The sequence below is a fragment of the Coptis chinensis genome, chromosome 1, assembly GCF_015680905.1.
Source record: "Coptis chinensis isolate HL-2020 chromosome 1, ASM1568090v1, whole genome shotgun sequence".
Taxonomy (NCBI): Eukaryota; Viridiplantae; Streptophyta; class Magnoliopsida; order Ranunculales; family Ranunculaceae; genus Coptis; species Coptis chinensis.
The window spans coordinates 82,406,637-82,429,193 of NC_141456.1; the positions used below are offsets into that span (position 1 = coordinate 82,406,637).

Genomic DNA, 22,557 nt, shown 5'->3' on the forward strand with positions numbered 1-22,557 from the left:
ATATTTGAAATGAATACTCTATATTATCTCTTTCATGATATCTTTGATGATGAGTATTTACTTAAAGCCATGCCATATCAATGAAGATTTGTAGTGGTAATAATGGTTCCACTCTATAGCATCTCAACGAGACACTATTCTGATTTGAAGTTTTTTATTTTGACTATCCAGGTATTTTGACTAGTTAGCTATCTCTTTTACATGGACTTTGAAGCATCAATATTTGATCCCAATTCACAAAATGCACTTAGGCATTTAGAGGTATCGATCCTTAAAATTGGTCCTTTGTTCAGGTGAGTGATACAAATAAAAGTTGTAAAATAATTAGGCTTAGTTCTTTTATGTAGGAATTTGCTAAATTTCTGATGAGTTCTAGGAAGCTAACATGCAGACAATAGTCAGCTTTGAATAACCTAAAGCAAGGTAAGAATTCAAAACCAAAGGGCCTAGGTATTAATCATATTGAAAATTATTGTTTCATTTGAGGGGTTCATGGATTGTAAGAAGTTTTAGTCTCATAATGCATGATATGATGTTTGACATTGCCTCAATATATGCAATGCATTTTCTCCTGTCTATTTGCTCCCCTTTTATGCCTCATTCTAGATATACATGAAGAGAATGTTGAAGAAAATATTGTTTGTCCAATACAGGTATTGGAAGCATGGAAAATTCAATGTAAACTACATGGTGGCAAATTTCAATAAATGTGAAAATCCTATTTTGTGCTTATTGATACCATACCAGGACATTGCCTATCATGGCTGTTAGTGACACAAAGTCTGTGAGTGCAAAGGTAACACATTGTTAGTGTTTGGATTTTATAGGACTATCATTACTTTTCCATGTACATTGTTATGCTACGCTCTAACTTAATATTCAATCTACCTCCAATTATTAATCTTAACCATTTATTTTCTTTTTCCAATTTCACCCATAAGTTTGTTCATATAAGGATTTTGAAGTCTTAGTCTAACATGTATATATACTATTACCATACTTGAGCAATTCAAGTAATACAACTCTCAAACCATAACTCAGTAAAGCTAAAATTAAGGTACTATAAAACCCCTATGAATACATGATAAAGTTTTATGGGAACCAATTTTTAGGAAAGCAACGACTGTACAATGAAAAAAGAAACTAAACTCTCAAATGATCAAGGTGTAGTCTCCAACGAACATAAGAACTTGAGGTGGGGTTATCATCCTAATTGATGTGACTACGTGACAATTCTTTTTTTGCTTTTGGGACACAATATGTATTTATTAGGATTAAGGTTGATTGCTTTGCATATGACAATGTCGCCATCATCTTTGGATATGTCTTTGTTTAGGAGTGAACTTGGCCAGTACAGATGGTGTCTAGATGATACATTGCAGGCAAGGTTTTTCAATGAAAAAATTAGATCAAGTCAATTTCCTTTGTAGTCGCAAGAGAAGAAAAAACATAAATAAGTCACACCTAATAGTGTATCATTATTGCAGGAAACATATTATAACAATATGATAGACTGATAATATTCAACGATTTCATAGCCACTGCTATTGGTTTACTATGTCCTTTCTAGACACTCCATGATTTGGTGTTGATCATTCATCTATGAAATCCTTTCTAGATACAAGAATATATAGTCAATTCCAGTGAGAACACTGATAAGTACAAAACAATAATAGTTTGCTAACCAATTTTTAGAGTAATGTGTTCACATTTTGGTTATGTTGTCATTTGGATAGTACTTGAAAAGTTTAGAAGAATACTTATATTTGTAAGCTTAAAGTTAGAATGGCAGAGTTAAAAAATATATAATAACAGGGTGTGTGTGTTGCTTTGATAAGCTTGAGTGTGGATATAAATGAACTAATTGGCTAGAATTCCGAGTATGTGAAAAGCCTAAAATTCTACCTCACACTTATAATTTAGCAACATGGGTGGTTCACCAGTTTACATTATTTTCAAAACACTAGGTGATTCATTTTTTTTTTCAATGGATGAAGATCTAAAGTATTTATATCGAATTAATAGAAACGTATATGCATAAGGTACAACGTCACATGTGTGAATGGGTGACAAATTAGTATGAAGACCAACATTTGACAATAGTGTAGTAATAATAGTAAGCACGAGCATGTGATGTCTTATAAGCAAAACCTAACTAAATGGCAAGGTGAAGTTTCATAGAGATTGCAAGTTTTAAGTCAGCTTACAGAGGTATGCAATATTACACCTTTTCTCGAGTTCTCCATATCACCATATTGATTAATTGGAAAATTTGAGTTATTAATAAATTATTTAGCTCCATGTTTGTGATTGTTTTAATGATTACTTGAAACCTAGTGTATCTCCATTATCTTTCTAAAAGAGTATGGTTAGTGCCTGTAATGCTTGAACTAAAGGTGAGTTAGATTACTATTTCTTTTCCCTTATCAAAAATGGAACTTGGATTTTGATGTACATGTTGATGTATGGGCCTCTGTATTTTTTTTTTTTATTTTTTTTTTATGGTATGGTATGACTTGATTTCATTTTATATTAACATGTTATAATTTAACAATTTTCATATATAAAGGATACTAGACTGCTAGGTAGATAGAAGAAGGCAACTTCGATAATGATTGAAATGGAAAACAATGCAAATGTGGTGAATCTTCAATCATCAATTCTCATGTATATAAAGGATGCTTGGTAGATAAAATAAGACAATTTCAACAATGATTAAAATGGAAACACACACATGTGCATGTGGTGTGAAGCGAATCTTAAATCGTGTTCTATTATGCACCTCCCAAGTTGTTTGCGGTCATAGCGATGTAACTTAGTTGAGTCCATGTAGCAACTGTGCAATGATCCAGCCATAGTTTGATGCTTTTTTTTATTGGTGAAATATATTGGTGGCATGTTATTCAATTGTCTAAGGTAACCAACAGAGTGTTGTATGTAGACAATTGACTGTCAATTGTCTACATACAATTGTCATGTGTTGCAGAACTTAAAGACATGTATATGTATTTGTATCAATTGGGATTCTAAACATAAGGTGCTAAGGTATTTACTTTAAATATGACAATCCCGACAGACTCCCTGAGCAGCCTGATGTTGTTACCAACAACTTTTCATTCTAAAATGGTAGTTATAATATATATAGAGATTAGTTTTTTACTAGCCATTTTTAGAACCAAATAGTAGGATTTCCACAATGCATTTGCCTGAACTTTTAGTAAAAAAATCTTTGTTAGTTACTCATATTGTTTGAATGTTCCTAGCTTGGAGTATAATTAATAGTTTTATTGTTATCTGAAGTTTGTTATTATATATATAAGAGTTACTGATAAAATAGGCTTCCCAATAAAAAAAACAAATAATAAATAGATTTTTTCAATATTAAATAAACAATCCCCGTCCTGGGCGGGGCAAAATGGCTAGTATTAATTGTTGTTTAGGTTTGGGGGATTTGAGCTTAGTAGGATAGCTCTTTAGGAGTGGTAATCTCTCTCTTGACGATTGGGCATTATGTTTCTGGTATGTGGGCCTCGCTCTAATGACCACACTCTTAGAGAGGAGTGTGGCAATGTAGCATTGCTTTGTTATGATGTACTCCTTTTCTCTTTGGGGAGTTTGTAAACTTTTATGCTTTGGTTGGTCTAATATACAGGTTGGGGTCTGTTTTAACCCCATAAGAAAATTTATAAGGCTAACTAGCATTGTTTTTGGGTTCTTTGGACAATAGTTTGTTGAACTCCTCAAAACACTTCAGGAAATCATGGACCATAACCTAGTAACATTATGACAGCTGGTTCTGATGAATTTGTTTTTAAAATGATAAGATTTGCTATTCAGAAAGGACTTGTGGCACAACTTTTTGCACGCTTGTCCTAATTATTTGTAATAGTTGGTTATCAATAAAAATTTCACTTTTGTACTATAGCAAAGTGATCTTATGCTTTATGTGTGATGAAAAAAAAAAAACTATAGGCAGAGTGATCTTATGCTTTTATGCGTGATGCAACAACTTAAAGGTGCATATATACAACCTTATTGACACAATATATTACCTAAAATGTCAATACAATGCTTGGTTACACAAATCTTACATATCTACTAACTAGTGGGACACTATGCTGATGGATGTATATCTTGCTACAGTAGTGCACAAGTGGGTAAAAAATGTTGGGCAGCAAATATTGACTACTAATACAATACTTGGTTTACACAAATCTTACGGTACACGTCTACCTAGTAGAGTACGATGTAGATGGATATACATCTTGCTACGTTTTACTACACAAGTGGGTAAAAAATGGGCAGCAAATATTAACGTAGTCAAGCTGTTGTTCTCTGAAATTATGGTGAACTGTCTTCAGTTGACTTGCTAGTTGGAGCTTCTTCTCTTCTTTCCATATAAGCAGAAGGAAACCATCCGGATTTACCATTACATTCACCTTCGCACCACCCATTAGGTGTAACCTGTCGATAACCATAGAAATGAATGATGATCAGACTAAGGGACCACAATCAACTAACCTACCAATTAATGTACCCAATTATATAAGAGAATTATAATTACTCAACATGTAGTTTAGAGGTAAAACTCTTGTGAAAGGAAAGGATAGACGGGCAAAGTTAATAAAAATCTTGGTTTAAATAATTAGAAAACACAAGAACCTGGTGAACCACAACATAATCACCAACAGAGAGACTTAGCTCCCCATCCGCTTGAGCATCAAATGGATGTATAACCTGCGTACAGGAAAGTATCAGAATCGACTCTAATAAAATTGTAATGAACAAAGGACGGGTTGTCACAAAGTTAAAGAAATGTTGGCAAGACAGACCAGATTTCCCAAATGAGAAATACTGAGTTGGGAACATCTTCGCCTAAATTCTTTTCAGTCATCAGATTTGGACATGTTGCTCTGTATCCATGACATGCATGAGCACTAAAATGGGAAGCATTCACCTTATTTTTGGCAAGCCTGTTTTAAATGAGATCAGTAACTCAATAAGCTGGTGCCAGACCTCTGGTATCATCACCCAAAGGTTTTACCAACTAAGCCAGCCGGTATTGACCTTTTTAGAGAGAGTATCGCTAACCAAAGCATGAACCGAGAGGGATTTGGGGACAACACCTAGCAATCTTTCTAATTGCTAGTTATTTTTCAATTGGCCACTTCATAAATATTGACAATGCGAGGTAGAACAAGAGCTTTTGGAGAATAATGTCTAGTCAAGATATACCATCAACTCAGGAGAGTCTCATATAAGAATGAGCATCAGGCTAGCAAATGACTTCCCTGACAGACTCAAGACATAAACAGAGAATTAAAAGAACCCAGCCCGAGCTCCTTTTCCAATGTGACCATTTCAGGCTGGCTGTGCAGAGATGAGACTCGATGAAGTGTAACTATATAAATCGGAGGCAATGAGGAAAAAGCAGGAAGAAAATGCAGCTAAAGATCTTCTACTTAATCAGAAGCAATGGAATGAATTGTACTTAATTAGACTTTCTTTTCTTGCTTTCCTTTGTATTTTCTGATTGGGTTCATTTTAACTTTTACCGATATAGAAAAAAAAATGTAAAATAAAGTAAAAGCTTAACGTGTTGCAAGGATGACCATTTGCGACCAACAGTGGGTGTACAGTGTACTGCAGAAAAAGGGAAGTGTAAAATGCCATGTCTGATGCACTGCACTGCATTTTCATAGCTGCATGCAACTCGGGGAGTTGGACTACCTGACAAAAACTAGTGGACACATCAAGGACTGCAGAGCATTGAGCTACATATGCACACTTAATTGTCATCTGTAGGCTCAAGTACCATCCTAAAGGTGAATGCCATAAGGATGATGATGAACAGCGGTGACATAACACCAGAACTGCATAAGAAGTGAGACATTTGGAAGATGTACAAACTACAGTATCTATGTCTGATGAAGTATCACCAAAAGATGCATAGAAGAACTCTGTGAAAGTGGCTTGGGAATAACACCAGAACAATAGGGAGTACACTTTAAAGTAGCTAGCGGCTAAGGTCAAAACATATGGCCAAAAAATAAAGCAGTGCAACCTTGTGGAATGACTGGCGCAATTACAGTACATGGATCCTGGATCGAGACTTTGAAGCGTACCCTTTGGGTTTCGGGGACAATTCTTTCATATGTGGCTGAAAGCTGATGAGCAGTACTTGTACCAGATGCAATTATTGGTGAAACAATACGTAGAGCTAACTGGATATAACGTTAGCTAAAACCTAATGTTCTTCATGTTGATAACATGAAAAGGTCCTAATTTTTAATATCCTGTTAAACTCATCTCTGAGGTATATATAGCCTGATGAAAAAATTTAAAAATAAATTGCCAAAATACAACCGATGTGTTGTCCAGAATGTGGAAAACATTTCAAACCTCATATGGCAATACAACTCATGAATTTCCAATTAACATGGGGAAAAACCTACATGTATGCTTCTAAAGTAACATGTACAAGTGTACAACTCTATATGGACATGTCAGGGCTTATGTTAAGGGCTTGGCCAAATCAGGCTTTAGGTTGGACTAAGCTAATAGCCTAAAACAGGGCCCAGGCCTGACCTAAAGCTGATGAGTCTCATGCATGAATTCAAGGAGACTATGGTAGAACTTAACTACAAATCGTTGTCATGCATATGGTGCAAACCAGCGAACAATATTCCTACAAGCTACAACAAATTAACATCACTTGACCTCCTACAGGGGGCAGAACAATGTAGTGAGAATTGAGATACTGTTTCCAACACCCCATTCAACAAATAACGACATGAGCATGATATGCACATCTGACTATACGTGATTATGACATGTCTGGGTATGTTTATCGAAGGCCGACAGGGGAAGCAAACAAATATAGAGGTTCGGAAGGTTAAGGATAACAGTAGCACGTTGTAAAGGGCCAGTGGTGGAAGAAACATGTGGTCAATTACTAGTTTCCAGACATCGTATAAATGATCGTAAAGGAAGATTTGCTGTATGATTTGCCTCAGGGACCTGAACGTATGGAGGCAGACTAAAGGGCAATGCCAGTATCAGTGTCACTCGTTATGGTCATACCCCTTGCTTCACCGAATGAGTCACCCTGTCCAGCACGCTTCATCTAAGCTCTATCTTGACTCTACCACTCAGTTATTACCAACAATAGGAGAAGATAGTAAGTGTTAGTGTTATTGTACACACAGCCGGTGGCAGGAATTTATGGTCAGAAGTTTATCGTTTGAATTTTACAGAATAACCTACCACATCGTTATACATATTCATGGGAGTAGTAAGAAAATTTAACACAGTGAGTTTAGTGACTAATTGCATTAATGCAAAGTGCCATATTTCTACAAAGCATGTGTTTATTACTGTCTATATAGTTAAACCATCCAGTCTTGCACATGCCTTTTCAAGTCCTTACAGAGTTTTCCAACATATGCATCTTCTCAAACAACTAAGGATGATTTCTACTTTCTACACAAACTACAGAGTTGTAAAATTGGATAAGGCCTTACTTGTGCAACGAAATATGAATCCTTCTGAACATAAGGTTCAAGATCACCAGATCCATCCGATATAACCTCTGTCTGTACACGTGAAAAATCTAAATCTCTCATTACAGACGCTGATTCTAATTCAGACTTGCTCCTCTGCACCTGTAGAATCATCTGTTTCCAACAACATATTTTCAAGAAAAGACAGTACAATGCACATTTTATGTTGCAGAAAGGAAGAGAAAAATTGTGAAGAAAATTATACTTCTGTAAATGTTGTAGAATGGATAATGGATGCGTCCTTAACATACCTCCACATGTAGCTTTTCTAGAATAGCAGCGGCACTCTGATGAAAAGATCTTTCTGAATTTACCTGAAAAGTTTCAGTGATATTCTATCAACCAAACAACAAAGAACTGTATCTAGATATAGAAAAATTTACATTCCTATGTCAGGCTCAGAGCCCTAAATGCAATTGATAAAATGGTAAGTGAAAAATTAAAACTAGCCAATTCGTCCAGCTTAGGGATATTACAACTTCACCTATAAATAACATGATATAAAGTGAAATGTTCAGCAACTAAAATCACCAAATATTCAGCATAGACTCCAGGAAAAAGATAAATCTCAAAGAGCCAAGAAAGAGTAAACTTTATAGTAATAATTCATATATGCTTCTTCCATTGCAAATCCTGTACAGCATGTACAAACAAGACTCGTTAAATTAAGAGGAAGAAGGGGGGGATTTGTGCAAAAAAACAAAACTTCAGAACTTCCTGACTGTTTTATATGAGGCTTCTCTAGAAAGATATCTGTAGTGGCACAATATGGGAATATTGGACTGAGTCCGCGGTGCAGGGGATAGGAGACAACATAATCAAAGACACGGAGGAGCAGCGAATCAAGACCACGGAACCCTAGACCGCGGACGTGGCAGGCGTACGGTCAGAAGGAGAGCCATGGGATGACAAGACAGATGGACGGTCCAGATAGGAGGGAGGGGAGAAAAAGAGGAGGCCGCCAGGGGAAAGAGAGAGGGAACAGTGAAAAAGAGAGAGAAAGAGAGAGGCTTGTGGAGGAGATATTTTAGGTTCATACATTTGGCGCCGTCTGTGGGGAGCGAGAGAAAAGCAACTTAGAAATGACACCAAAGAGAGCAGTGGGTAAGCCAAAGAAGGTGAGGGTTCAGGAACCGACACCAGAAGCGGTGATTGAGGAGGGGGAAGACGAGAAGAAGGGCGAGCAGCGGAAGAAGCACGTCTGATGCGAGAAGAGATTGAAAGGCTGAGAGAGAAGAACGATGAGCTGAGAAGAGAGGGAGAAAAGGTGGAGGAAGAGGCCGGGGAAGAATCAAGTGAGGGGTCCGAAAATGAGGGATCTGAAGACGAGGAGGAGGCCGGACCGAATCTAGTGGAAAACCTGGTAGCGGGCTTGACGATGGAGCAAGTTCAAGAAATGATAGACAATGATAGGGAGGCAAATCGGCGGCAGGCGAAGGAGCAAGGAGGAGCGGCCAGTCAGGTGGTGGCTGGGTTGAATCGCAACCTGTTAGCAGACGGCATATGGGCTTCGGAGGTCCCAAAGCGGTTCGCCCAACCAAGGTTCGAGAGGTACGATGGCAAAGGAGATCCAGCGGACCACATCCATCATTTTCGGCAACAGATGCCACTCTGGCAGGAAGCTCGATACGACGGTCTACGGTGTATGATGTTCCTGGCCAACTTTAAAGGGGGGCCGTCGGATTGGTACTACAGATTGCCAGCGGGGAGCATAAAAAATTTCCAGGAATTAGAGCAGGCATTCATAGATCACTTCATACATCAGAAAAAGCGGGTGGTAGACATCGTGGCTCTGTTCAACGTGCAACAAAGGTCCACGGAATCAGTTAGGGAGTTTCTGTGTCGATTCAAGGCAGAGACACTGAAAGTTGAAAATCTAGATGAGAGGACAACGGTGATAGCCTTTGAGAAAGGCTTGCGTCCTGGGCCAGGAGTGTACCAATCAGTAGACAAAGAATGAGATTGCGACGCTACACGAGCTGTATCCGCGAGTGGAAAAGTATATAAGGTATGAGGATTCCATGCAGAAGGATTCAAAGAGGTCAGGGAAGACCGTGTTGTCTTTGGAGAAGGAACGGGTGCAACGGAAAGCGACATCGGAAAGAGAAAGTGGGAGATACCGCGGATACAGAGCGCAAGCAGAAGGAAGTCCGGAAGGCACTTGAAGAGAGTATAGGGAGAGGAAGCCATACCGCGAGATGGAGCAGACTCCGTTGAACAAGCCACTCAGTGAGATCTTGCCCCTAATAAAGAATCGGCCGGGGTATGAAGGACCGCGAAGCATGCCGATGGAGATACCTGAGAAGCCCTTCTGCGCATATCATTAGATAAGGAATCATGAGACGAATGACTGTTACGCTCTAAAGTGGTTGGTTAAGAGAATGGTGGAGAAAGGGAGGATGGGAGAATTTGTGAGAGATGCCCAGAATGAAGAGCACATGCTGCCAGCAGGAAGAATACTGGGAACCATCAATGTGATTTACAGCGGGGAGGTTCTGAGCCATAATGCTCATAGAGACAAGATACGGCGGACCGTGAGCATCCAGCAAATCAATGAGAGAATGGATAAACCACAACAGAGAGAGGTGGCGGCAAAAAAAAGACGAATCAGTATTTAGTAAATGCAGGACCTACGGGCGCGGACTCACCACATGAAGATGCGCTGGTCATTACGGTAGCAATGGGAAACTACATGGTGAAAAGGGTGTTGATTGATTGTGGAAGTGCAGTGGATCTGTTATTCAGAGGTGCTTTGGAGGAAATGGGAGTCGATCTTAAGCAGTTGCGTCCGTCGCGGACTAATTTGTATGGATTTAACGTAAGTATGACAGAGCCCATGAGGGAACTCTTATTGCCCGTGACAACAGAGCCAGTGATGGTTTTTGCCCGATTCATGGTGGTAGATTCTGTTTCACAATATAATGCAATCTTGGGAAGGTGTTGGATTCATAAGATGAAGGTGGTACCATCAACGTATTACCAGGTAATACGATTCCCCACACCTACCGGCATGTACGAGGTTTACAGTGATCAGGTAATGGCCAAGAACAGTCATCGGGGAACCGTGAAGCGGTTAATCAGCGGATCAGAGGGAGAGACGTCCAATCGTAGGAAGAGGATGGCATAGCAATTACAGGTGCACCTCGGTGGAGGGAAGGATGAGACAACGGCGGGTCCGAAGACACTCGATGAGATTGAGGTGGTGAATATAGGGATAGGGGAAAAGGAGAAGTTCACGTCGATAGGATCCAGTTTGCCAGAGGAATGGAGGGGTAAGTTGCTACTGTTCTTGTCAGAAAATAAAGATGTCTTTGCTTGGACAATAGAGGATGTTACTGGGTTGGACCCCGAGTTTGCATGTCACCGCTTACATATGAAAGAAGACGCCAAACCCGTGAGGCAAAAGATATGCGGTATTAGGCCAAAATATGCCGAGGGGATCAGTGATGAGGTCACTAGATTGAAAGGGGCGGGAATAATCCGAGAGGTGGAGTTCACAGACTGGTTATCTAGCATAGTCGCGATACCAAAAAAAAATGGAAAGGTGCGCACGTGTGTAGATTTTACTGATGTAAACCTCGAAAAGTTAACGCTTATCCCATGCCGCGAAAGTGATGAATCGCGGATAGGACGACAGGGTTCAGGATATTTTCCTTCATGGATGCGTCGATGGGGTATAATCAGGTCGTGATGTATGGGCCAGATCAGGAAAATACATCGTTCGTGGTGGAGGGCGGCACATACTGCTACACAAGGATGCCGTTTGGGTTGAAGAATGCAGGGGCAACATTCCAGCGGTTGGGGGAGAAGATGTTCGAAAGCAAGATTCGAAAGGGAATTGAGATTTATATAGACGACATGGTGGAGAAAAGTATGTCAGAAGAGGAACATATAGAAGGTTTGCGAGAGACATTTGGGATACTACGGAAATATAACTTGAAGCTGAACCCTGAAAAGTGTACGTTCGGGGTGACTACGGGAAGGTTTTTGGGTTATATCGTTACTCATAGGGGGATTGAGGCTAACCCTGAGCAAATAAGGTCCCTGGTAGAGATGCCATCTCCGCAGAATGTGAAGGAGGTACAGCGAGTTAGCAAGAAGGGTCGCGGCCTTGAATAGGTTCATCTCGCAAGTCATCCGATAAATGTAGACCACTGTATCGGTTGTTAAGGAGCACACCGGATTTTGTGTGGACCTCGGAATATGAGGAGGCATTTCAAGAATTGAAAAAATATTTGGGCAAAGCGCCTTTGTTGTCACGACCTGAGACGGGGGAGAAGTTGTATCTGTACTTGGGGGCCATGGAGTATGCAGTTAGTTCGGTTCTAGTACGAGTGGTGGACAAGATAGAGAAACCGGTATATTTTCAGAGCAAGACTTTGCTAGATGGAGAAACGCGATACAGTAGAATCGAGAGGTATGCCTTGACATTAGTTTTCTCAACCTTGAAGCTGAAACCCTACTTTGAAGCGCATGTGGTGGTGGTGGTAACGAATTTACCTCTGAGACAAGCACTGAGGACAAAAAAATCGGGTAGAATGTTGAAGTGGGCGTGATGCCGAAGTTCCTATAGGATACAATATCGATAAGAACTCGCGGAAAAAGGCACGCAAAGGGCCGAGTTTCCCGCAGAGATCCCACGGGGATAGGAAATGGTCATGGAGCCGAAAAGGGGAGGGTGAACCGGACCTCCTGGGCCCGCGGGGATAAGAGGAATAGGGTGGAGGGTATTCGCGGATGGGTCGGCATTTGATGCATCAATGCATAGAGTTGTGTTGGTTACACCCGATAATGGCGTAATAGAGCAAACCATGAAACTAGGGTTCGCGGCATCAAGTAATGAAGCGTAATCTGAAAGCGATGATAGCGGGATTGAGAATGGCCAAGATTTGGGGTGAAGGAACCGACAAAGATATTCGATTCAAATTTAGTGGTGTGTCAAGCAAATGGGGGGTTCGCCGCCCGATGTCCCAGGATGGCAAGATATTTGGGTGTGTTGCGTAAACGATCTTCAAAATTCACAAAGATCCGATTCCTTCATTTAGGCCGTGGGGAGAACAGACACGCCGATGCCCTGGCATATGAAGCAGCCGTAATTCCCGGGTCAGAGGAAAAAACGATACGTGTGGGGAGGTTAGAGAAACCGAGCACGGAGGACGCGATGGATATTTGTCAGGTCACGGAAGAAACGGAGGGATGGATGGAGCCAATTAAGGGCTTTTTGGCAGAAAAGGAAGTGACAGACAGGAAGGAAAGAAGGAGATGGGAACAAACTTCTCGGAGATACGTTCTACTGGAAGGAGAGTTATACCGGAAAAACTTCAATGGAGCACTGTTAAAATGCTTGTGTCTACGACTGTCACATGAGGTGTTGGCAGAATTACATGAGGGAGATTGCGGGAGCCATTCTGCAGGAAGAACTACGGCACATCGACTACTGACACAGGGGTATTTCTGGCCCCATATGAAAAGGGATGCCGTGGAATTCGCTAAGAGATGTGACAAATGTCAGAGATTTGCCCAGCTGATATTCGCCCCCGCTGAACCCCTCCATAATGTCTCAAGTCCGTGGCCTTTTGCTATGTGGGTAATGGATATAGTGGGACCGCTGCTCATGGCAAGTGGCAAACGAAGGTTCATGCTCGCGGCCACAGATTATTTCACAAAATGGATTGAAGTTGTACCCCTACAGCAGGTAAAGGAGACGCAAATCATCAAGTTTTTATGGGAGAACATTATTTGCAGGTTTGGGCTGCCATATGCCATCATAGCAGACAATGTGACTCAGTTTACGGGGATCGGCGTGGCGTGTTCTTACAAGCCTATAAAAAGTCACGGGGGGTTCGGCCCCTTACAATCTAGAGGGCAACGGACAGGTAGAGTCATACAACAAGATTATCATGAACAACCTTAAGAGGAAATTGGAAGATAAGAAGGGGGCGTGGGCCGACAAGCTGAATCAGGTACTATGGGCCTACCGGACCACACCTAGGTCGTCCACCCAAGAGACCCCATTCTCATTGGCTTATGGGGTGGAGGCTGTGATCCCTTCTGAGATGGTGGCAACGACAACGTGAACAAAGGCTGTGGAGGAGGTCTCAAACTGGAGAATTCTAGCAGCTGACCTGACTTTGGCAGAAGAGAGGAGAGACATTGCCTGTATAAAGCTGGAAGAGTACCACCGGAGACTGCAAAGACATTACAACAGGAGGGTCAAGCCGAGACAATTCAAAATAGGTGACCTAGTGTTCCGGGGTGACCCTAGTACCAAAAAGAGAAAGATGGAAAGTCGGGTCCGAACCGGGAGGACCTTATAATCGTGGTGGATATCGGAGGGGTCGACACATACAAATTCATGGACGCCTTGAAGGCAAATTGATAGAAAAGCCGTGGAACGTGAGAATGTTGAAAAAATTTCACACTTAAATGTAATGGAAATCTAAAGTGGGAATTTGTAGCTATATGTAAATATATAATACGACAGCACTTTTGAGAAGAGATTATCATTTGTAAGGGCAGGAATCCAAAGTATACATGGGGCATGGAATACCAATGAGGCTGCGGAGGGGATGAGCCCTTCGCTGACACAAGGTTGGAATTTGACCAGGGGCAAGACGAGTTGCCCTACTTTCGGAAGTTACGGAGCCGCGGAGTGGGATGAGCCCTCCGCGGATGAGAGGCACAAATTACACATGGGGCATAGGGTCCAGGTGTGGAGAGAGACAGCGGAGGGGATGAACCCTTCGCTGATACAAGGCTAAAGAGGAGCCTGGGGCAAGATGAGTTGCCCCACGGAACTAAATGAAACTGTAAAGTCCGCGGAGTGGAATGAGCCCTTCGCGGAGGGGAGATGCAAAGCACACGTGGGGAATGAAATCCAAGCGTGGAAAGAGACAGAGGAGGTGAGGAGTGCTTCGCTTATAGGAGGTTGGAGGGAGTCGTGGGCAAGATGAGTTGCCTCAAACGACCCACCGAAGCTTGGGAGCCCGCGAAGTGGGAGGAACCCTTCGCGGATTAGAGATACTAATAACGCGCGAGACATAGGGACTGGCTTACAGTTGATGGAATAGCCAAACTAAGAGAAGAGGATAGGACAAGGACTACATTTGATTAAGACAAAGAGACTAGACCATAGAGGAAGGGGGGAAAGATTTTACACAGAGATACAGTGTGATTTAAACGAGCAGCAAAGTCAAGAGACAAGGAGATAACTAACATGCCATACAAAATCAAACATCACATGAAACAGATTAATATCCAGATATAAACAAAACAAGCGTACTGCAATCAGTGGCCAAGGTGGGGTAAAAGTGACTTATTACAAAGAAGTACAGAAAGAGTAGGTCTAGTGCATCTCAGAGGGAGAGTTGTTAGCAAATAGTGCGTTCAGGAAACTCTTCGGGGGTACAGTGGTGGTCGTTGTAGTAATTTCCTCTAAGGTCGCGGCAGGGGTCTCTTCTGTAGCCGCGGCAGGGTTGGGGTTTTCTTCATGCACTGGGGAGTGGGGAAGGGTCTCGGCGGCCGCCACCTCTACACTGGCGTTTTCTGGGGAGGCTATTACCGGGATGGTAGGCCTGTCAGGCAGAAGCCGTCCTTCCTGTGTGAGGCGGGCAAGCTCCTCCTGGATCTTCTTGGTTACCCTTTTTTCAGCAAGAAGCTTGAAGCGTTCGCGAAGGGTAGCCATGTCATCTTGGTGTTGCTGGAGTAGGGCAACGGTAGCATCTTTCTGCTCTTGATTGAGGGTGTCGACGATAGCCTGGTGTTGTTGTGCAAAGGCAGATAGGTTGAGCTGATGTTGTTCAAGGAGCATTTCCCGCTGACGACTCAGGCGGTCGTTGACCGTATCCATGTAGTTCTGGTGAGATGATTCCGCGGACTGCAGTTCGTCCTGGGCCTTGAGTTTAGCCAAGTTAGCAGCGGCTAGATCAGATTAAAGCCCTGCGTAGGCAGCCTTTAGACCAGAAGGGCCATCGACTTCTTTCTCCAAGGCGACCAACTTGTTCTTGGCGCTGAGAAGACCGCGGATCATGAATGAAATGTCCAAGCTTACCTAGAAACAGAAATAGAGAGGTGAAAAAAAAAATCGAGTGTACCCGTTCCCAGTTAGTATACAAAAGAGGTGCGGTGTTGATCAAACGAACCCCCATCGGCATAGGCGATGTCCCTGGGCAGATGGGCGCTGTAGAATAGGGAAGAGGCCCCGCGTTGTCAGGGCGGAGTCACCGCGGATACTCGGCGGTTCAAGCCGCTTGAAAATGAGGCAGAAGTCTTTTGCAGGGGCCGATTCAGAGACCGGATCTGCCGGTGGAATAGGTTCTTTGCCAGGCCGGCGGGCACATGGGGAAGAGACTGCAGTTTGAAGTGACAAGGTGATGGGGGCAGGTGCTTCAGATACAGAGGTCTCCGGAACTACAAGGACTAATCCTTCAAAGACTGAGGTCCGCTACCTCTTGGATAGGGGCATTTCGGCAGGAGCCTTCACCTCGGTTGGGGAAACCTCCGTCACATCATCATCCTCAGAGTCGCTGTCAAACAACTTCTGTTTACGAACGTCCATGTTGTCGGTGGGGGAGTTAGGAGAGGTGTACTGGTCGTCCCAGTTGGAAATGAAGCGGTAGGAGGGGATGTCTTCGGGCACGGAGGTTGCGGGAGAGTCACGGGATCTGACGGAGTGAGAGGAGGTGCGAGGACGACGGTGGTGGGAGGAAGAAACGTGGGATCTTTTCCTCGTAGGTGGGAGAGGCTCTGGGTTTCCGCTCCTTGGGAGGGGGAGGGCGGTAAAAGGGAGCTGAGAGGCCGCGGAAAGTTTTTAGACTGGAGATTTGCAACAGCGGGGTAGCTCTGGTGGGGTGGATACCTAAGTGACTGGCTTGAGCGAGTCCGAGATCGCGGAGTCTTTGAAAAATGGGGCAAGATATGCCGGAGTAGAGTTGGGATTTGGAGTCTGACCGCCAACCTACAGAACAGAGAAAAACAGCGAGTTAGATTATAACGGTAACAATGTAATAAGAAAGAAGGGAAGAACAAGGATACTCACCACGGGGTGATGAAGGCGAGATGGTTAATATTTAAATCTGAAGGAACGTCCGCGGACAGAAATTGTCCTAATACGTATAAAGGGTAATGGTGCCACACTTTGTCTGAGGATGTAGTGCGGAGCAAGAGGGGTAGCTTCTGAGGGCGTACACAAAAAGACTGGAATCCCACACCGACGTCTTTGGTACTTTTCTTAATAAAATAGTGGGAGAAGATGTCGTGGCTGGTGATTTTGGGCTCGCTGGTTTTATTGTATGCATTCGCGGCATACATAGTCCTCCAAAAATTCCCTATGCCTTGACAGGGGAGAATGTTGAAATGATTGCACACCTTGACGTCCAGAAGAGTGAGGGGCAGCCGTAGACCGGCGATAATTTGACCCACAGTGATTACTAGGTATCCCGGATGGTGGGGAACCAGGTGAGGATAGTGTGTGATAGATGGCACGTGTTCTAATGTTATGTTGGCTGGAATGCCATAAGTTGCCCTAATTGCGTCCAAATTAGGGCGGCGGCATCTCGAGGGTGGAGGTAGCAAAGAGGCTGGGCGCCCGGAGGTGGAGGGGGCCGCTGTGGGGGCAATAGGAGGCGGAGACGCTACTCTATGTGAGCGAGAAGTGGAAGAAGCGCTGGAGTCAGAGTCCGACATCGGAAAGACAGATGGACAGACGCGAGTTAACCCGAACAAAAGTAAAGGAAGCCTAGAAAACGTACCAACTGAAGCAAAGAGAGTGGTTATGCCTGAGTAGAGGTCCGGAAGGATGAAAGAACCGCCAGGAGATCAAGAAAGCGCCCGCAAACCGGAGGTTGATCGGAGAAGAGGAAAGGGGAGAGCAGGTGAAAGCAAAGGGAGTGGGGAAAACAAAATGAGGAAGAAAGAGAGGGAGGGGAGTTTAAATAGGGGAGGGGTAAAAGGGTAATTGATGGGATTTGTGGAACTCGAGGAGTCAGACGGACAGTCCAGCCAACGCGAGACACGTGGAAGCGCAAGACACGAGGGGCGGCTGAAAACGCGCGTGATGATTGCATCCTACTTCACACGCAAACCAAGAAATAGCAGGGACTGTGGAAAGAGAATAACAATGAGAGTTCTCGACCCCGGCTCCGTTAATAGGACCGCGGAGTCGAGAAGGGGCATTTGTAGTGGCACAATATGGGAATATTGGACTGAGTCCGCGGTGCAGGGGATAGGAGACAACATAATCAAAGACACGGAGAAGCAGCGAATCAAGACCGCGGACGTGGCAGGCGTACGGTCAGAAGGAGAGCCATGGGATGACAAGACAGATGGACGGTCCAGATAGGAGGGAGGGGGTATAAAAAGAAGAGAGAGGGGAGAAAAAGAGGAGGCCGCCAAGGGAAAGAGAGAGGGAACAGTGAAAAAAGAGAGAGGCTTGTGGAGGAGATATTTTAGGTTCATACAATATCATAATTCAGTCGCTAAAGCATCGAACTTTGAAGTTTGTAAGAGGAGACCGTAACACCCTTTGAACAACAATCAAGAGGTTAAAAGGACGGACAAAAGATAACAGTACAAAGAACTTGCTTGTGTTCTCATTTTTCTTTCATAATTTGGAATTATATAGGACTTCTAGAAGTTCTAGAAGGCACATTTACAGAAACCTTCAGATACTAATGAGCAACAGGTAAATGGCCAATGCTGAGATGGTCACAAGAGCTTTGGCTAAATATTTGTTTCCACCCTTTTTCCATCTGATCATTTAGTCAGTACCAATCTTAAGACCAAATGCTATCTAAAAGGAGTGCATGCTGGTGCTCTAACCCATCGCAACCTGTGCCAAATCATGCCCATGAAGGCTGTCCTAAGGTTTCACCTCGTCACTAGGTGGAGACACCAGCAAGATATTCAATTATCAATCAAGCCCGTTGAATATCTTTCCTAGTACAATCCAAGCTGATTCGATAGGATATGCAACATAATTCAGTGTTTTTTTGAACTTTTACATCAGAGCCCTACTTCATTCGGCTAAAGAAGAGTGCAGTGTACTATGTGTGTGCATTGTTTTCTGGGCTAAAATTAGGCGGAGCATAAAAAATCTTTGCGCCGGTAACATCCCTTCTTCTCCATTAACTTGCGGAGTTTTGCAGGCTTTTCCAGGAAAAAAAAATGCAAGATCCCTTGAAAAAAGATCTGACATTTTGCTTGAGTTTAAGTAGGGACATAATTCTTCTACTGACAGCATACTCCTGAAACTACCTCTTGAATGAACATTGATTCTGTTAGAGTTAGCCTACTCAAACCATGATTAACTCATTCATGGATTCTAGTAAAGATTTTGAGTTGCAACAAACAAATCTTCCAATGTTAAACTAATGTGAGTTACAAGCTTCCTGACTAGCACAACATGGGTGATCAAATATCTACATGTGAAACTTTACATAAAAATCTTCCTTGAGACAAATGTACATCAAGAAAAGCCATCAGATGGAGTCAAAAAGGGTGCCTTGATGCATTAAAAAAACTGGCTCGGTGCGTTGTGCCATTGCACACTTGCACACCAAGTTCAAAAATTATAAAAATCACCACATGATAAAAGAGGGAAGAATTGTTAATGAAAAACTTTGAAACAAACAACAAAGCCAACATAAATAATAAAGCCATTATTGAAAGCTTCGTAAGTCATATACTCTCAGTGAAAATGATGAAAACTTACTTGCGGAAGCGGGAAGTAAGATGAACACCAATTAAAATTAACAAAAGACTAAACTTAAATTTAAAGAAGAACACTAAACAAACATAATTAAATAATCAATTGAAATATATCAACCCTAGAATCATCAAGAGGGAATAGATGGAATTCAACCACCCATGAGATTTAACCCTCAAACACTCAAGTTTGTAACTCACATAAACACTATCCTATGGTTTCCAAATCCCAAAAAGGAAACTAACTAAGAATTGACAACTAACAAGAAATCATATGCTGAAGAGGAATTACTAAATAATAAAGACTTCCTAAAACTAATCGGACTACTAAGAACAATCTAGAATTACTAAAACCAAGATTTACTAAAAATAATAAAAAAGGAATTACTATAAATAGCGTGTCCGAGAGTTACTATAAATTACATTAGAAACTGTATAAGGGTAAGCACACAGTGAAGATTGGTCATACCATTGAGATTAGTCGTTGGAAAGTCAATCGTTGTTGTTGGACCTCAACTGATGACATTGCAGCTGTTGCTTCCCTACCTAGAGTCATCATTTTCGATTTAAGTTCCTTCAACTTTGCCTCAGCATTTTGAAGTTTAAGAGAACTCTCTGAGGAAGCTTCAGATTCCTTGCACTTTGATCGACGCTTTGCAACTTCAGCTGCCTAATTAGTGCATATTCCTAAACATTCATTACAATTCATGTATGTATTCATCAAAAGCACCTACATGCCATAAGTTATACCTGAGCTTCTACTTCCTGACGTATTCGATCGTAACGATGAGTCAAGTGACGAAAGCATCTTCCGAGGAGGAGCTCCTCCCACAGAAGCACGTAGTGGTTCACAAATCTACATCATAGAAGAATCTAGTTTCAAACAGAACAAAATAGCAAAAGTGAGAAATGGAAAGGAAAATCCATAGAACTTAGTGTATGTGAATAATAATAATAATAAAAAATAGTAGAAGTAATAGAAATTAAAATTGCAATTTGAGATATCTGTCATTAGATCTCTAAACCTATTTCTAAACATATATTCCCTTCTGCAACTGTAAGTTGCAAAATAAAAGTAATGTTGCCAACTAAAGAAGATATGTTAATAACTTATTTTTGAGAGTTGACATTGGGTTCAGAAAGAAAGTGGTACATATAATACTCGGGGCAAAAGTAGATGTATAACCTGAGATCTTAGAATTCGAAGAAAATTTTCTCCCTCTCTCTCCACTAAATTGTGTGAGGCGCCAAAATGGAGAGACAAACATGCTAGAGCAGAACCAGAGTTTTGATTCTCGCTCCCATATTTGCAACAATCTTCAGCCAACTTTCTTACTACATAATCAAGTTCAAAATTTATGTCTTGAAGGGAGAAGAATATAGCATGCAATTGAGTACCAAAACCATACACACCTATTTCCATTTGCTTTGAGCTGATTGTAGCAAACCCTTCAACACCCCGAACAATATTTCTTTGAAAATGCTGCGCAGAAGAAAAACTTCTAAGAAAATTGCAAAATGTTATAAAAAGGATTCACCCACCAGGTTATATTAGGAGTTTAGTTGTTTGAGTTGTTGTTTCGGTTTAGACATTAAGGAAGAGGTAATAAGTTGAACACAAAAGTATTTGTTAGATTTCAATTAAAAATAAGGTAATGCAACTTCTCGCCGTAATACTAAAGGAGCTTAGCTAAACTACTCGAGCATAGAGGTAATTGTAAGCCTATGCTATTGAAGATTAGATGCAAACAGGGGGATTACCTTTGCTGCTCGTGTGGAATCGTAAAGCTTTTGCAGCTGTTCATGACACTGAAGTTCAGATTCATCAACAATAAGATTCTCGCTACCAATATGCCCCAATTGCTTTAGAATTGCCTGTCAGGAATGAGAGGATGTAGTTTGTGCTTAATAAGTTAAGTTAGAACACTGCTGACACAAATAAAATATCATATTAACACATCAGAGAACCCAAACCCAATCTGGCAAAATCGCTTCGATGCTGTGTCCGAGTTGATTCCAGTTAAAATATATTTAAGTTACTAACAGGAGATGAAGACAAAATTCTGGAGAGGAATGGAGAAAAGAGTATACAACTTTAATGAGTTCGGCGATTTACTTACACAACTAATTCGGGAATTGTACATACAGCCTTTATTTACCGATGTGAGGTCTCTTGGGATTTTTTTTGGGGGGGGGGGAGGGTGAAAATACTTTTGACTGTCTTCAGAGTTCTTTCCCCCCAACCAGATTATTCACCATTTCTTTCTTCATCATCATCATTTTCCTAAAACATTCGCTTCCCTTCTCTGTTCCGCCCATCACCAGCCATTCCTCTTCCTTCTTCTTATTTTTTTTTTCTTCAGTTTCTGCAAATTGATCATTGGTTTCGCTGCCTCGCAGAATTCTAGTCAAGTGAGTGGAGCGAACAGTTTCTTGGGGGGGGGGCGGGCGGGCTTGTCTAGAATGTAACCTCTCTCTCTCCACTGCTTTGCAGTAATCTAGTATATATAAGGTGTATTACAACCAATAATATTCGGTAAATATACCTATGGCCAGAAGCACAAAGCTGTAACAATACATTAATTAAACTCCAGACAACACAATTTTCTAAACTCATGCACTAATGACACTTGATTCTATGTATTGATAAATGAGTTCAGACCCCAGGATGGGTATGTATTGATACAAAAGTTCCCAACTAATAATTGGTGTAATCATTGATGTCAGGGTAGCAAAACTTTCTTAGTTTGATCAGGAAATAGTTTCAATATAAATAAATAAAAATCAGAGAGTGGTATGGTAACTGGTAAGGTACCTGTTGTTGCTTGGCAACCTGTTCTCTCAGCTTGCTTGCTTGTTTTCGAATTGCTTCCATTGATAAGTTTCTCTAATTTTTATATTTGTCCCAATGAAATGTAAAGGAGAGATCGAATTTCATAGCAATCTCTTGGATCATCAAAAAAACAGTATGAAGATTCTTTTGACACAGTAACAGTTAATACGACGAGAAGGGAAGCAAAGATAATAATAGAAGAAGAAAAGCAAGCGGGGAATGTTAAAAAAGGTGAAGGAAACTGTCAAGATGAGTCAGCAGTCACGTGGACAGAATCTATCACTGGACATAATTTTTGCTACAATTGGGTGGGTGCGGTGTGACACTCTCTGACCGACACACACAAAAATGTACTTTCGGCTTTCATAAAAAGTAAGATTACATAATCAACTTTGTACAGAATCGTTACTGCCCAATTGCATTATTAGTACACTTGACTTTATGACCAAGTAAAGATGA

At 41.7% G+C, this 22,557-nt stretch overlaps 1 protein-coding gene and 1 long non-coding RNA gene across 2 annotated transcripts; one reads left to right on the forward strand and one right to left on the reverse strand.

Moving 5' to 3' along the window:
• The first annotated feature begins 209 nt into the window (after nt 1-209).
• Nucleotides 210-859, forward strand: LOC147525469 (uncharacterized). Its single transcript, XR_015198189.1, has 3 exons — nt 210-261; nt 348-423; nt 654-859. It is a non-coding gene; the product is annotated as an uncharacterized LOC147525469 (long non-coding RNA).
• A 3,164-nt stretch (nt 860-4,023) lies between these two features.
• Nucleotides 4,024-22,456, reverse strand: LOC147525470 (SH3 domain-containing protein 1-like). Its single transcript, XM_086607438.1, is given in 11 exon segments — nt 4,024-4,464; nt 4,663-4,737; nt 7,524-7,676; nt 7,814-7,876; nt 19,735-19,935; nt 20,016-20,066; nt 20,068-20,121; nt 20,452-20,600; nt 20,679-20,748; nt 21,027-21,140; nt 22,081-22,456. Coding segments are annotated over 11 exon segments (1,113 nt in total). The 5' UTR covers nt 22,141-22,456; the 3' UTR covers nt 4,024-4,341.
• Between the last annotated feature and the right edge of the window lie 101 nt (nt 22,457-22,557).